At 42.5% G+C, this 14,846-nt stretch overlaps 1 protein-coding gene across 4 annotated transcripts in view; it reads right to left on the bottom strand.

Annotated features, from left to right (window-relative positions):
* LOC139291942 (diacylglycerol kinase beta) overlaps nucleotides 1–14,846 on the bottom strand; it is a 76,591-nt gene that overhangs the window by 29,891 nt on the left and 31,854 nt on the right. For all 4 annotated transcript variants that reach the window (XM_070914011.1, XM_070914009.1, XM_070914012.1 and 1 more), the window contains 2 exons: nucleotides 13,671–13,831; nucleotides 2,549–2,613 (listed from right to left, as the gene is read on the bottom strand). In XM_070914011.1, coding sequence (XP_070770112.1) covers nucleotides 2,549–2,613; nucleotides 13,671–13,831 — 226 coding nt within the window. The remainder of the gene's footprint in view (nucleotides 1–2,548; nucleotides 2,614–13,670; nucleotides 13,832–14,846) is intronic.

Below are 14,846 nucleotides of genomic sequence, written 5' to 3'. Positions count from 1 at the left end.
AGCATACATGCTGTTGTCGACGTGCAAACAACACGAAACACCAGCTGAACATGCGGAGACCCAGTTCCCAAGAGAATCGGGGGAAATTCAAAACAAGCTTTTATACTTTACCGAGCAGTCCGACAAAGTGAAAGTACACATTGTGACCGAGGCGAGGGGGTTCGTTTTTTGGCCACTTTCACTGTTCAGCCACACCCTCAATGATCTGCGCTCGTGTGTATACAAACGCACACAGTGGAGTTTACACAGAATGGCTTTTAAGCAAATGATTGGCGCAAGTCTGCACGCATCGCTCGGCCAACGCTTTGCATGGAGGTTCGCTTTGAGACCCTTGAGAACATCATCCCATTCACAAACACATCAACTGTTTGTTAACACACACACACACACACACACACGCACACCTCAGCCTCGGGCTACAGCAAAAGACAACAGGCCGGCCACAGAAGTGAGCCAAACGGCATCATTTACTCATCAACAGTGATTCACCTCAGGGCCGCCGTGTCTGTCTACAGAGTGCATTCTGCTGCTGTTTGTTCTCTGCTGAGCGTCTGAATGAGTCGTCAGAGAGAAGTGTGGCCACAGCAAAGGCTGCTGGAAATGAAAGCAGGGAGACATCAAAAGCCGTGTTGGATGGTATTTGTGTTGGGGCTGAAGGTGGTTCATGTTTATATTCTCAGGACGAGTCAGACGATGTTCTTTATTTCTCCTGTCGTCAACACATTCGGTGAAAAGACCAATTGTTTGTTTGTCTCTCAACAGACACACACATTTTTAAAAAGTGGTCAGGAAGGATTGACTGAACGTGTTTTAATAGTTTTCAGCCGTGCTAGCTGCATGACTTTTGTCAGTCAGTCAGTCTGTCAGAAATACAACAACAGCTTTTGAATGGACATTCATGGAGCCCAGAGGATGAATCCTAATGACTTTGGTATTCCCCTGGTTCCTAGCGCCACCAGCAGGTTGATATTTGTGGTTGCCATGAAATCTAACCCGTCACTTTTCATCAAGTCAACATGCAAATTTGTCCAACACTTTGCTTTGAGTCCTGGAAAACGAATGATGCTCATCAGCCTCAACTGTACTCTGTGCTTAGTGCTAATTAGCAAATGTTAGCATGCTAACACGCTAAACTAAGATGGCGAACATGGCAACCATGAAGTCAATGCAAATTTGCGTCTGCACAAGTTGAAATATTTTGACCTGAAAAATTAGCATGACGATGTGTCGCGAAAGCGTATCAGCGTTGAGATTCTCCAGAGATTACTGGACTGAGACCGACCAAAGGTGGGAGGGGGGCGAAACCATAGGAGGACATAGTATGTTCTGAAAAGATGTACCTTTTACTTGATTCAAGCTATCGGTTGCTATAAGTTTGCACTAGCGTTGAGTAACACAAGGCGGAAATTCGCTTCGCGTTTGGCCTGAACACACCTTTGAATGCACAGACAATACTTAATAGGATCAATTTGTTGTTGGTTCTTTTAATGTGATTTGTTGACAATAAGAGGAATATCAAATATCACTACTCATACTCTTTATATGAATTTTCATGTTTGGGATATCTGCAGCGAGAACATGTGGTGCTGATACAGCGTTGCGAGTAGTTTTCAATATGACAGGAGCAGCACAGTTGGAGTGGCACTTCACAGTTTGTACAAGGTCAGTTTATTCACGACGCGGAGTACTCAACCAATGAAAACAGCTGCATAATGCATTCTGCGTCAGACTTCAAACTTATAACAGACGAAGGCCATGTTACAGGTCTCTCAAGGTCTCATCTTCGTATGTGACGGGGTTTAATTCAACTTTATGAACTTGTGCTGCTAAGGGCGACGCATCATCATCGCTGAGATATTTCCTCTCATCTGACTCTGGATCGCTGTTATTCTCTCTGCTGTGACCTCTCTCCCTCTCTATTCAGACTGTTACATAGCAATTAATTAGACGGCTATACACTTGTCTATGTGGCCTCCCGTTTGAAGACACCCTCTCTGCTTTTAGAGCGACGCGAACCTCCATTAACGTCACCACTGTCTGCGTCCGCCTTCGCTCAGCTCTCCTGCAATGTGGCAGCGTTGTTTCCACACAATTAGCTCCTCATTTGCCTTTTTTGTAATTAGTTGAGAACTTCACCGGAGGCAACAAACAAAAAAATGTAACGGGCAACGAATAACTGGCATTCAAAACATTTGTGGCAGGACTATGGGGACCATGGCTCCGGCCCAGATGGACTTCACATACTCCCATGTCATGGCTCAGTTCAGTTCTACCGCTGCCGATGTATTGATCACACTACGCAGGCGGGTTTTGTCCTGTTATTGATTGCCGACGACAGCAGCTCAGTGTGATATTGGGTTTCCAGATTAAAGTGCGAGGTCACTAGCTGGTTATGAGATTGCTTTGTTAGCTGATGGTGTTAAGACGGTGGAACAGGAAACAGTCTCTCTGACTAGCAAAACGCTTTGCTGCTGTCCGCCTCATCGACTGCTCAGTGCCAGTGCGTTTTACTCCTTGTAGCTGTTTTCAAAATATCCTCTCCTCTCACCTGCTGTTGAACTTCTCAGGGTGCTTTTCCCGCATCAGATGAAAGCGATGGGCGATGGAGGCGTCCTGCAGGAGAGAGCAGAAGAGACAACATTAGCCGCAGGGCAGCAGCAAAACCTACACATTATCACAGCTTGCCATAGGTCAGATGCTACACTTCATGTTCGTCCACCCCTCACTTTTCAAACATGCATCAAAAACACGACATATTTGCTGTATGAATACAAGGAAAATGATGTTTGTCTCAAAGCCAATTTATACGCCCACGTCCAAGACAGTCTTGATTTCTGCGAGTGGTCCGATTATGGACTACATCCACCCCTTTACGGTTGTAGTTTTGGCAAATGTACTCCACCGTCAGCGTAGTTAATGCGGACTTCAGTTCTCTATTGGACACACGACTCTACAACAAAGCCTTATGAAGCAAAGGGATGAAAAGCAGATATTTTGGAGGTGTAAGAAAGGTAATTATCAAATGTTAGAATCCTAATGTCCCAGAGTTTCTTTTCTCTGTTCAATCTGCAGGCTGACTTACCATTGTCCTGGAGCTGAAATGGTTAGCTAAAAGCTTAAATCAACAACTATTTTCACAATTGATTTATCTTTTCGGTTCCAGCTTCTCCAATGTAGTATGTGATAGTAAACTTAGTAAAATCAACTGTCGGTTGGACAAAACAAGACATTAAAAGGCGTCACCTCGAGCCCTGGAAAACTCTAATGTGTATTTTTAGCATTTTACAGACAAAACAATGACTCTATCGATCAGTAAAATAATCAGCAATGAAAAAAATTGTTATTTGCAACCCTTCTTCGTACCATATTTATGCATGGCACTGGATTTTTCCACAATCTCAAACTGACAGTGGCATACAAGTGCACAATGTTTAGCTAACTGAACAGTATTTTGGCATAACTACCAATAAGACCCAAAGAATCAATTTTCCTTGTATTGTAATTGCCGTTGTGGCGATAGCGTAGGTCGGTGCAGCTATTTGGCCTCTGCCACATTCCCACTAAAACGGACTGCAGTAATTCAGTCTAAAGTAGGATGACAGCGTGAAATGAGTAGAATAGAGCTCTACCTTATGACACAACGCAGCATTGAACCAAAAGGTCACAAGTTGATCCAAACAGGGCCCCCCCCCCCATGTATTTAACCCCTGACCTCTGGGGCAGAGGTGAATGTAACCCTGATCAGTCACAAGAGCAGCCTCCATATGACCTCACTTACACACAAACAGAAACACCATCAGGGGATCACACTGTCACAACAACATTATGGATGTTCTTAAACCACGCAGGCATTTCATTATTACCATTATCACTTTTCAGAGTTTTTACTCTTTAAAGCGGTCAACTTGCTGTCACAATACTAAACTGCACGAGTCAAATAAACGCAGAGTATTTAGATGTAAAGCCCCTTTCAGACGTGGACCTCGTTACGTAAACGTGTAAACATGTCTGCAATACCTCCAACATGGCTCAAGTCTGAAGTAAATATTAACATAAAGCCTACAGCAGCACGAGAATATCATGAACATCCCGCAGAACGCTTCACATAACATAAAACATACACACATACATACATACATACAGCAGAGCTCTGGACACGTGAGCTTTGAGTGGATGTGATCAATGACACCGAGCAGCTTTAATATGGCCGCAGGTTGAGTTTGACCAGAGCCGCTTCTTCCCCCCGCTGAGGCCTGAGGATGGGATCTGCCTTTCACAGATAAACAGCCGCTGTACATATAAGATAAGTCGAAGATGCATGGGCTCAGAGATTATATCAACTATATGTCAGAGGAAGTAATATAGCTAACGCGGATGTAATTCCGGCATGCGGCTCATGTGGTGGAGATGGCACACAGCAGCAGAGCCTTGGCGGATGGAAAGTGTCACTCTGACGGTGGAGTCAGTAACGACGTTAACGTATGTGGGCTGAGTTAAAGACTCACCCTTTTACTCTGTCATTGTGTAATAACATCATCTGCTTCTGCTTCAAGTGCTTAACAGAGACAAGACGCATGACGCAACCCGACTTACTTCTACCTCAATGCGTAAACACAATAAAGACATTAAGACCTTGTCAAGTCAATACGACGTGATTAAGAAATACACGGAAAAACTAATATAACAGGTTATACAAAAAAAAAATCTATTCTTCTAAATCTATTCACTGTGCCAAATCTAAATTTATTACAAAACGAACTAATTCAAACTAACGGTTTATTTAATTAAACTAATTGTGCCTCAGTCGAGAGACGTAACACGACTGAATTTTGTGACTGAATTGGATTTGCCTCTCACACCACACAGAATATCAGTGGCTCATCCACTAAAGGTATGATTTTGTAATTCTCTCCTTATTCAGCGGCAACACTCAGACGAGCGCCGAGATAAATGGTCACCATGTCACTTTAGAGAAATTGGAAGCTTTATAATTTCATGATATGAATAAGTCGGGGCCTGAGGTTCAAACTGCACACTTAGACACCAGGTTTAGGTTCCCAAATCAGTAAAAGTGGTCTCTCTCGCCTGGACCGGGAATTTAGATATTCACTAATCCTCTCCTGATTAACTTATTTTTGGTAAAGCTATGTCAGTATAGCAAAGCTGCAACCATTAGTCGGTTAACTGATTAAAAAGAAAATGAATCGATTAATCGTTAGAGTCCTTTTTTTTCAAATCAAAATGTCTCCTTAAATGTGAGGATTTGCTGCTTTTCTTTGTCATTGCTGACAGTGAATGCAGAGTCTTTGGGTTTTGGACTGTTGGTTGGAAAAAAAAAAGCAACGTGAAGACGCCACTTTGGGCTCTGGGAAACCGTGATGAGTGTTTCTTTGTAATTTTTGTTTTCGTACATTTTACAGACTAAACCATGTTTAATCATGAAAATAATCGGCAGATTAATCGATAATGAAAACAACCGTTAGTTGCAGCCCTACAATACTTTGATACACAATTATCACTGTCACCATAAAGCTGGAGATATAACAACTCCACTGATGCTCAAACTGTTATAAACCACTAATATTTGGGATTTTTTTTTATCTCATAATGAAGGAAAGAAACAATGTGGATCGTGAAAGTGGTACAAATCCTAAAACTAAATATCAATGAATATAAAAACATGTTTAAACTTCACACGGTATGCTAATATTACCAACCTGGCTCGTCGTTTAACCCGTGCATTATTTCATTTCATGGCAAAAACTACAGCACCTGAGTCGCACCATCTATCTGTTATACACTCTTTCTGTGATCTGGCCTACGACAAGAAGTGCACATTTACACCAAAGCCTCGCATCGTGCAGCTCTGACAGGCGAACGCATCTGTGGTGACAGCCTTGGCACTCTGCCTGCCCGCGCAGGTGTTCCAGCGCTCTGCAACAAGGAGAACGGAAGGTTGTGACAAGACAGGTGGACGGGTTATATAATCACACACATCCTCACTTGTCACCCTAAAAACTGTCCACTGGTGCTACCGGCCTGCCGCAGCGCACCTCCTCAACCAGACGCTACGGCGATGCCTCTCACAGCACCAGCAAATATCAGATCTTAAAATAGGGCTGCATCTGCTGCTTTAACTGGCCCGAGAATCTGATACTAGAACCGGGGCAGTGAGGAGGCATCACAGGTGAACCGCTTTTCTGCAACGATCCAAAGACACGTGAGGCTAACTTTGCCCGCAGAGCTCAAAATAAAAAGCGGATTCTCATAGCGAGGTTACTCATCACTGACAGGTTATCCCAGTAATTTACCCGTAAGTATGTGTGACAGAGGCTTTTTTCAGGTCTGAACAAACCAGGGAGTTGTGTTTTTACTGATTTTGGTACAGTGTGGGCAGTGAGTCCAGCTCAGCGCGCGAATCAGGGCCAGAAAATGACACAAAGTGGCGGTAAAGCTTTCCAAAACATGGCGGGCCGTTTCATGTCACTAAAGCTGCTCTCAGTCTCCTGCTGCAGGCAATCACTGACCACTTTCATGCATTCTGTCCCCCCTGAAAATCCGGCTGTAACAATATGTGACATTTGCCGTCGCCTATAGTTGCCTGTGTGATGAAGGTTGTTTTGATCTTGCCGTTTGAAGTTTTGCACATGGTGCGTCGGGGCGAGAGGAGGTGCTATTGGGCGGTTGATGTGAAAAGTAGGAGGGAAAAGAGACAAACAACAAAAAAAAAACCGACAACAACAAAAACACTGGCTGGAAAATGTCACCTCAATGGGACCCACAGCACCCGGCGGAGACATAGGTTGTCAGTTCACCCCAATTGTGTCTGACTGGCCTCTGGAGAGGGGCCTGGTTAGCTTAATGTCAGGGAGAAATGTCATAGTCAGCCTCAAATCTCTTGTATCCTCATGAGTCTTTATACTGGGAAGCTCAGGTTAGCATGCGGGATACAGAGCAAGTTAAACACACACCGTCTATGACCACTTACTGAACAGACGGGGGACTTTCCTGAACCAAAGAACCCACAATCCTTCTCCTGTTATTATGGAAGCCCATTTCTGCCAAAATATACAAGAAATACTAATATGGTAAGTCAAAATTATAGAGATATTTATTTACATATTTATGAGAAACACTTCACTAACTGTCTCATAAATTTGACTTAACTACCAAGATAAAAATTTTGACCTGGTATTTCATTATGTTGACTTGTGGCAAATGGGCTTTGAGTTGTTTTGTTTTTCAGTAAAAAGTGCAAGTAAGGTATTTTTAAAAATCTGAAAATCGTAAATGAACAGTAGCTTTACTTTGGTAAAATATTTTTCTACTCCTTGTTGCTGTTTGTCTATCTCAAAACAGTAGGTAACTGGGGCGAGAGTTGTGCAGTATGACGGTATGACGTTGGCAATACCGTTTCTACTGCGGCAGCTATCCCTTAGCATCTCTGCTAGATATTCGGGTCACAAGGTAACATGATTTGGGCAAAAACATGGTGGAGGAGAGTGAAATTATTCATTCAGAGGCATGAAGTACAGTACGGTTATTTGAAACTAACCACCACCAATACAGGTACAGCAATGTTTTTAACAGTGGGTCCCTGTTTTGTTTTCCATCCTGGGAATCGCGATGCTCACTGCTGCCGAAGGATTCACGACATTCCACTGATCAACAGCTGGTGGCCGTAATGTGCCAACAAAATACAGCAATATGCCAGCAAAGACTGCAAGCTAGCAAACAAGGATGTAAACAATGCAGGTTTCAAACTGGGGGACCCCTAAGAGGCGGGGGCACCCCAATTGCTTGTTTACAAGAAAACATGTTTTCTCAAGCAGCCGCTGAGTCTGGGGGATGAGAGCCTGCGTGAGCACACTATTTTCTACCAAAGTCAGAACAGCTTTGGGTATTTCACATGAGAGATTTCTGTATTTCTTTTCTTTCTCTGAGCGCCACTCACCGGTGGGCGGGGCTTAGTTTGAAATATAGATGATGTCATGTACTTCTGTGCACCAATCAGGATTGAGCAACATTTGAAATGAAGCTGATTAACAGAGTTTTTGAGGGTTAAACTCTTAATAAACTTGAAGCCAAGTTTTTCGGGGGCTTTAAAGACCGTCCAGGTGTGTGTGTGTGTGTGTGTGTGTGTGTGTGAATGTGCTTGTGTGTTCGACTGCGTGTGTGTTTTAAAGCTTCGTTCCTCCTGTCTTTAAGACCAGCCAGGTGTCACTCAGCACGGTCATTCATTACCGTGGTAACCTGGCCTGAACCTGGCAGCCGCTTACTTCCTGTCACTGATACTTCCCCTGACCTTCAGTCTGTGCCAGCGCCACTCCATCTCTCTCTCTCTCTCACACTCTCCCACATCATTTTATATGCACACTTTCTCTTCCTCGTGGCCTCAGCTCTAACACACTCTTTTCAGGACAGCATTACATTTAATGTTGTCTCAGTACACTTACAGCCCATAAAGAGTTATACACTGGCAGTAATGTCAGGGAGTATCTGTAACACCTTTACAGTCTTCTTACTTTTAACAACAACATGAAAAACTCTGATATCAAGTAGCCAAACGCTCGAGCAACCATTGCAGAGATCTGAGTTCAGTGCTCAATGACTCCCCTATCAGACTTTACCTTAACCTGATGGCAATTTAACATGTTGGTCTCTGAAGTCTGAATGAGCACCTGAGTCACTTTCAGATAAAAGTCACGACGATCTTTCTAGGTCCTTGGACCTGTTCCGCCGTCAGATTATCGTAGAAGTTGCAGAGACAGATTAGACCTTCTAAGATCACTGTAATAAATGAATTATCTCAATCGTCATCTATTATGCACAGAATCAGTTTTAACAAACCAGGACGTTTTAAGTTGTTGAGGAGATTCTTGTCATATAGGTAAGTCTATAAAAATCCATTTTTCCCCAGCAGAGATTAAAAAAAACCCTGTAATAGTCTGACCAACAGTCTCTCCCTATAGTTTTCATTCATTTCAACTGCAGGATGAAAAAAAACAATATCCAGCAAATTGCTTTAGATACAGCATGTGAGTCCCAACTTAACCCCCTGTCATTCGATGCTTGTTGGACTTTATAAAAACAGACAGCAGAATTCGCCTCTAATAACGTTAAAGGATGACATTGATGCGGGAACGTATCAGTGGATTCACTGCGAGAGGTGCAGGCGAGCGTCCTTCACACTCACAGCGGTTATTAATGAGGAGCTCAAGAGAAAAATAAGTTTCAATATCCATCAATGATGCAGCCAGTGAAAGAACAAAAAGCCAAATATCTCCCTTAGCACGCAGCTCTTTCTGTAAACGTCCCGTCATGCCTGAACAGAGCATTAAGGAACATTAACGTAAAAGTCTCAGAGATGAAGCGAACAATGTTACGTATTACGTGTCTGGAAAGGGCTTAAAGCACCTTGTCTAATGTACAACGATGAACCAGGTGAGACGTCATATCCTCCTCCTGAATCGATCAAGTGTCTCTCAGTGAGTTCAGACGCGCAGCGAGAAAGACGCAGGCTGTCTCTAGCTGCTTACCGAATCAGTAGCTTTAGGGAGAATTTCATTTTGAGCACAATTTACATAATTGTCTCTATTTGGGCTGTTGGTTTCTGGCATAGATGTGTATTCATTTTCAGTGCAAATCTATCGACTTGTTACAGCTGGATGATCATTTTATCTTTAGCTCTCCCTTATTGCGACTCTCAGAATCTGCTGCATCCTGTCTTTAGCAGCTGCGTCTGAACGCCGATACTTGGCCAAATGGCAACTAAATGGACCTTGTGATGACTTTGTTTTTTCAACAAGGTGCTTTCTTGGCCTACTGTAATCCTATCTGCACTTGGATTTAAGAGGGCTGCAGTGATGTCTGCGGTGAACAGCATTAACCCCTTCATGTTAGTCGTCCGCCTATCAGGTGAAAGAAGCAGCCAGCGACTTATATGTCCATCAGAAGAGGCTCAGGATAGTCTACACCCTCCTGGCTAATGGCAAAGTCAGGGATTGCGGTTCACATTAGGAACTGGCCATTAACACGAGGAATCATCTTGCAGGGCGCACACACACACACATTCAAGTGCACGCACATACATACACATTTACACCTGTGCACCCGTCCACAGAGACTCCAGCACGGAGACACGCGCTGCAGAGGGATCGGCTTCCTCTCTGCAACATGAGGTGGCATCTTTAATGGCTGCTGACATGGTGTGATTTCCTTCTCTCAAATTCCTCTCACGAGATTCTTTCCAGGCTGCAGGTCAAGTGAAAGCGCTTTAGGAACAAATACCAACCTGCATGTGCACACAGACGAATCCACTGCCATCACTTGTAAATGGATTTATTAATTCAGCAGAAAGTATTGCACATTATTCTAATATCTGCCTCTGAATCCACTTCAGTACTGACGTACACATTTAAAACAGGGCAGGAAATATCTGTTGAGCTATAAAATGTGACAGTATGGACTTAAATGGAGCCACATGAAGCTGAAACAGGAGGCAGAGGCTTCACACAAATGCTATCTGCACAGTGTAGCACTGCCAGCCCCCACAATGAGCCCACTGCTCAATGAACCTTCAGGCAGCCAGTTGCTCCTGCCAATAGCACAATGGCTAAACCTACTAAATCCTCATCTTCTATAAAGATAATACATATAATTTTAGGTATGTTTAATGCTATTTCCAATATTTATATATATATATATACGTAAAAGAAAAATGTATTTGTGCCTCTGGGGATCAATAAAATCTCATCTAAAACACGGCAATATATTTAAACATGACATAATATACCTTCCGATTTACAGCTCTGAGTGTCTTAGCCGAGCCAACCACATGCCCCACACCATGTCATCCACAATTAAGTCAGCGAGATAAAAGACAGATGATGAAGCTTTCAGATTTGGCCTTGCCAGCCACCCGTCTCCATAGCAACCAAACCCCGAGTAGCAAGGTCTGCGATGGGATGGCAGGAAACGCAAACCCTGTATGGTTAGTAAACCAGATTTGAGGGTTACTAATGGCTACATCATTGGTGTGAGTCAGAGACTGGTTCGCTCAGGTGTCGTGTGCGCCCAGATACTCAGCCATCTGTCACAGAGGCTCTCGCAGGCGCAGCGATCTGTCGCTTTGTTTAACAGTCAGTCTCTCTCAGAGGGCCTTTACATTAAAGATAAAGCTCCGTGTTGTTCTATAATGTCAACAAACCCCATGAAAAGATCAAATCCAACAATGTGTTAGTTAACGTTGTGTGTGTGTGTGTGTGTGTGTGTGTGTGTGTGTGTGTGTGTGGCATTCAGTCTGTCCATTCCTTCTGAAGATGTAAATCTTTCAAAATGTGTCACAAATAAATGGCTTCTTGTTGCTGTGGACGAAGTTTAATTTGCATTTTGAGTGCTCGTGAGTTTTTACGGTAGCACGACAAATAAACTACAGTGTGTGTGTGTGTTCGTGGTGAGGAAACAACAGCGTGGCTCATTGGTGTGTGTTTAATATAACAATAACAAAATACTCAATTCATGGCCAAATGTGTCACTGTATCTATGAGCAGAACATGGACAGAGATGATCTGTCATGGACGAAGTATTCAGGTCCTTCTCTTTCATAAAGTATTAATTTCACAATAGAAAGTCAATCACAAACTAAACTAAACTAAACTAAACAGATTCGAACTTTTAAGAAAAATGCGACTTTGCAAAGGCTTTATGAGGAAGGAAATGGATTCTAACAGGTTTGTTAGACCTCAAGGATTCACACATTGTGTTTTAGTGAGTAACACTGAATGTAGACCTTGTTTACAAGAAAACCACAAAGGGCCCCATTAACAGCAGGCTGAAAAGCAGTGTTTCAGCCCGGACAAGGCACAAAAGAGAGTGTACAAACGGCGGCGACATATAGATTCGTACGTCACTGGCTTCCTCTGTGCGATGTAATGCTTACGTGTCGTGTGTTGTCTCAGACGCATACGCAGACATCAGTGGGGGTGCAGTTGTATAACATCACCGTCCTGCCAAAACCCTCTACCTTCTACCTGCGCACATATGTCCTCTTCACACTTATGTCACCGCTGTTTATTTATAGTCATATGTGCCGTATATTCAATGAGTTTGACTGTTTTTATTAATCAGCTTAATGGTGCTTGAATGTTTAAGAAAAAAAAAAAAAACACACATCAGATGGCACCTACTTTAGCTGTTATGGTGATGACTCTGCTCAAAGTTTGGCAAAACATCAAGGTTAACAGTCTGGTTTCCATCGCTGCGCTGAAATATTCACTGCTAATTACATAATGGTGTTTATTTGCTGTGCTGGTACACGAGTGAAGGTTTGCTCACATTGACCAGCTCTGGAAAAAAAGTCAGGTGCCTATTAAGCCTATTTATAGGAAGCCTGCAAAGACTGTAAGCGGATGGCGGATGACAGTGGAACTCATTTAAATAACTATGAACTGTTGTTGTGCAGAGGTTGAGGGTTAAACTGTGTCCTCAGATTCACCCTTGTGTGTCCAAACAACAATACAGGAGTCTGTTAACTTTAATAACTTTAAATATTGCCACAAAGAAATACTGAAGTAACACATTTCACTGCCTCGCAGTGGGGACAAATCCGCTATTTGACTACACTGAAGCTAAATCAGCAGACCAGCACCGTGATAACTTGTGGCCTTGTTACCTCTGTATAAACGTCCCTGAGCCTTTATACTAGGATCTCCATCAGGACAAGATAAAAAGGTTGCTAGGCAACTGGAACCTGGCAACATGTTTCTTGCCTCCAATTAAAAGACGAAAACCTGCCCAAGCGGGAGCAGAAATTCACTGATGGATCTGCTAATTGCTTACGTCCACAAAGACCAGATAATCTTTTTCACCACGCTGTTCTAGTAACAAGGATGTCTCAGTCAGACAATCTGGGGCCACGATTCTTACGTCTGATATACAGTACATAACAATTAATTATCACTCATTATCACTTCATTTGAAATTTTAAATAGCCAAAATATGTGATGCTATGTTGTGTATTTTATCTAGCGTATTGTACATTTTCTTGTTAAATTAGCTATGGTTTTAAACACACCCTGGTCACTGCTTTCAGTTTACATTCAAAGTGTATTATTGAGTTTACAAAGTCAGATAAACAAATATTTTTTGCAGAAGAATAACTGACAAGAAAGACCAGACATGTTTTCACTCTTCTGAACTCTACCTGTTTCCTCTTACACGTTAGCTAGCGTATGTTTGTACTAACCTTGACAAACAGACGTTAATGCTTGGTGTTGGTCTGCACCAAATTACATCGAGGTTTTTGACGTTTTTGTGTAATACCAAATTTTGGACGCTAAGGGCTTGTTTAATTGTAATTGGACAATACAAGACATTTTGTCATAGTTGATAAAGCTAAATATTAAACCAATACCTGTTGGTAAATGGAATTAATTGTTTTGGTTTTTTAAATATATGTGACAATACATTTTAGTGGTTGAAAAACAACATCCTTGAAGTGCCTTATAATTGCATGATTATTGGATGTGCTATTTTAAGTTCTTTAAGAAGCATATCTAGTAAATAAATGCAAACCACAGTGTGAATTTCTTTCCTTTGAAAACTTTTCCTAAGTCGTATCCACCACGGTCAGTCAGATGTAATGTTATTCTCTGCATCAGCTTCCTTACCACTCCAATTGAGAAGTAGTTGTTGACAATGCTGTAGGGGACAGGGTCTCCCTTCTCCTCTTTGTCATCAGGGACAATGTCTATGTTCCAGCGGTCCAGCGCCACCTCTGTGCTGTGCTCGATGTCCCGGAGGAACTTCATCAAGCTGCCGCCCTCGTAACCTGCCGAGAACAGCCGGAGAGGAAGGAGCAGCGGGTGAAAATACAAGCATATGCACAGATGCAAAGAACAGAAAGGATACATGATATGCCCAAAAATAAAGTTCAGTCAGAGACACTTTTTAGGCAATGGTTATAGTATAACCATTACAGTATAACCATTACCTAACCGTTATACCCTTAATAAATAAATAACATTGCTAATCCCCCCTTAAAGGGGACCTAATATGCTCATTTCAAACTCTATATTTAATAATAATAATTTTGTGATTCCACTAGAGCAGCTTTGCATGATTCCCAGTTAAAAAAAGTCTTGATTTATTTTATACTGGTCCTTCAGGCGGCCCCTCAGTTCACCCTCTGTCTGAAACAAGCCGTTTGAGCTCCTGTCTCTTTAAGGCCCCCCTCCCTACAAGCCCACTTTCTCCTGATTGGCCAGCCAAGTTCCGGAAGTCTTTGAAAGAACTTCCAAAGGCAAACTGTCTCGTCTGTGCTTGGACCATATAAGGACATCCGTGCCTGTGTGACATCAGATAGACACGGCGGTTGAAAAAACTGAAACGGAGCGTTCAGAGCAGTCAGTTTTTGGCTCACAGGGATTACTTTTACATTCGTTTACCTCATTATTTGGCAACTTTGGCAACGTTTAGTATGAATATCCAACATTGTAACATCATATATATATATATATATATATATATATGACAGAAAATAAGGAAAAGCATAATAGGTCCTCTTTAATAAACATACATGAACATTAGTCTTAGTTAAATCACCAACACAAAACACCACATAAGGAGGAGGCTGGAAGAAAGAGTAACAGGGATACACCTGCATGGATATCTTAATCTTAATAATATTCCAGAGGACACTGTGCTTCCCAACTTCATGGCAGCAATTTCTTGTGTCATCACGACAATGTCCTCATGCACAAAGCCAGGTCCATAAAGCAGATTTTTATTCCAGTTTGGTATGGCAGGACCTGCACAGAGCCCTGACCTGAACCCTGACACATTTG

This window comes from Enoplosus armatus, chromosome 11, assembly GCF_043641665.1.
Source record: "Enoplosus armatus isolate fEnoArm2 chromosome 11, fEnoArm2.hap1, whole genome shotgun sequence".
Taxonomy (NCBI): domain Eukaryota; kingdom Metazoa; phylum Chordata; class Actinopteri; order Centrarchiformes; family Enoplosidae; genus Enoplosus; species Enoplosus armatus.
Note: the sequence above shows the minus strand (reverse complement) of the source record. Positions and strands in the feature narration are given on the sequence as shown.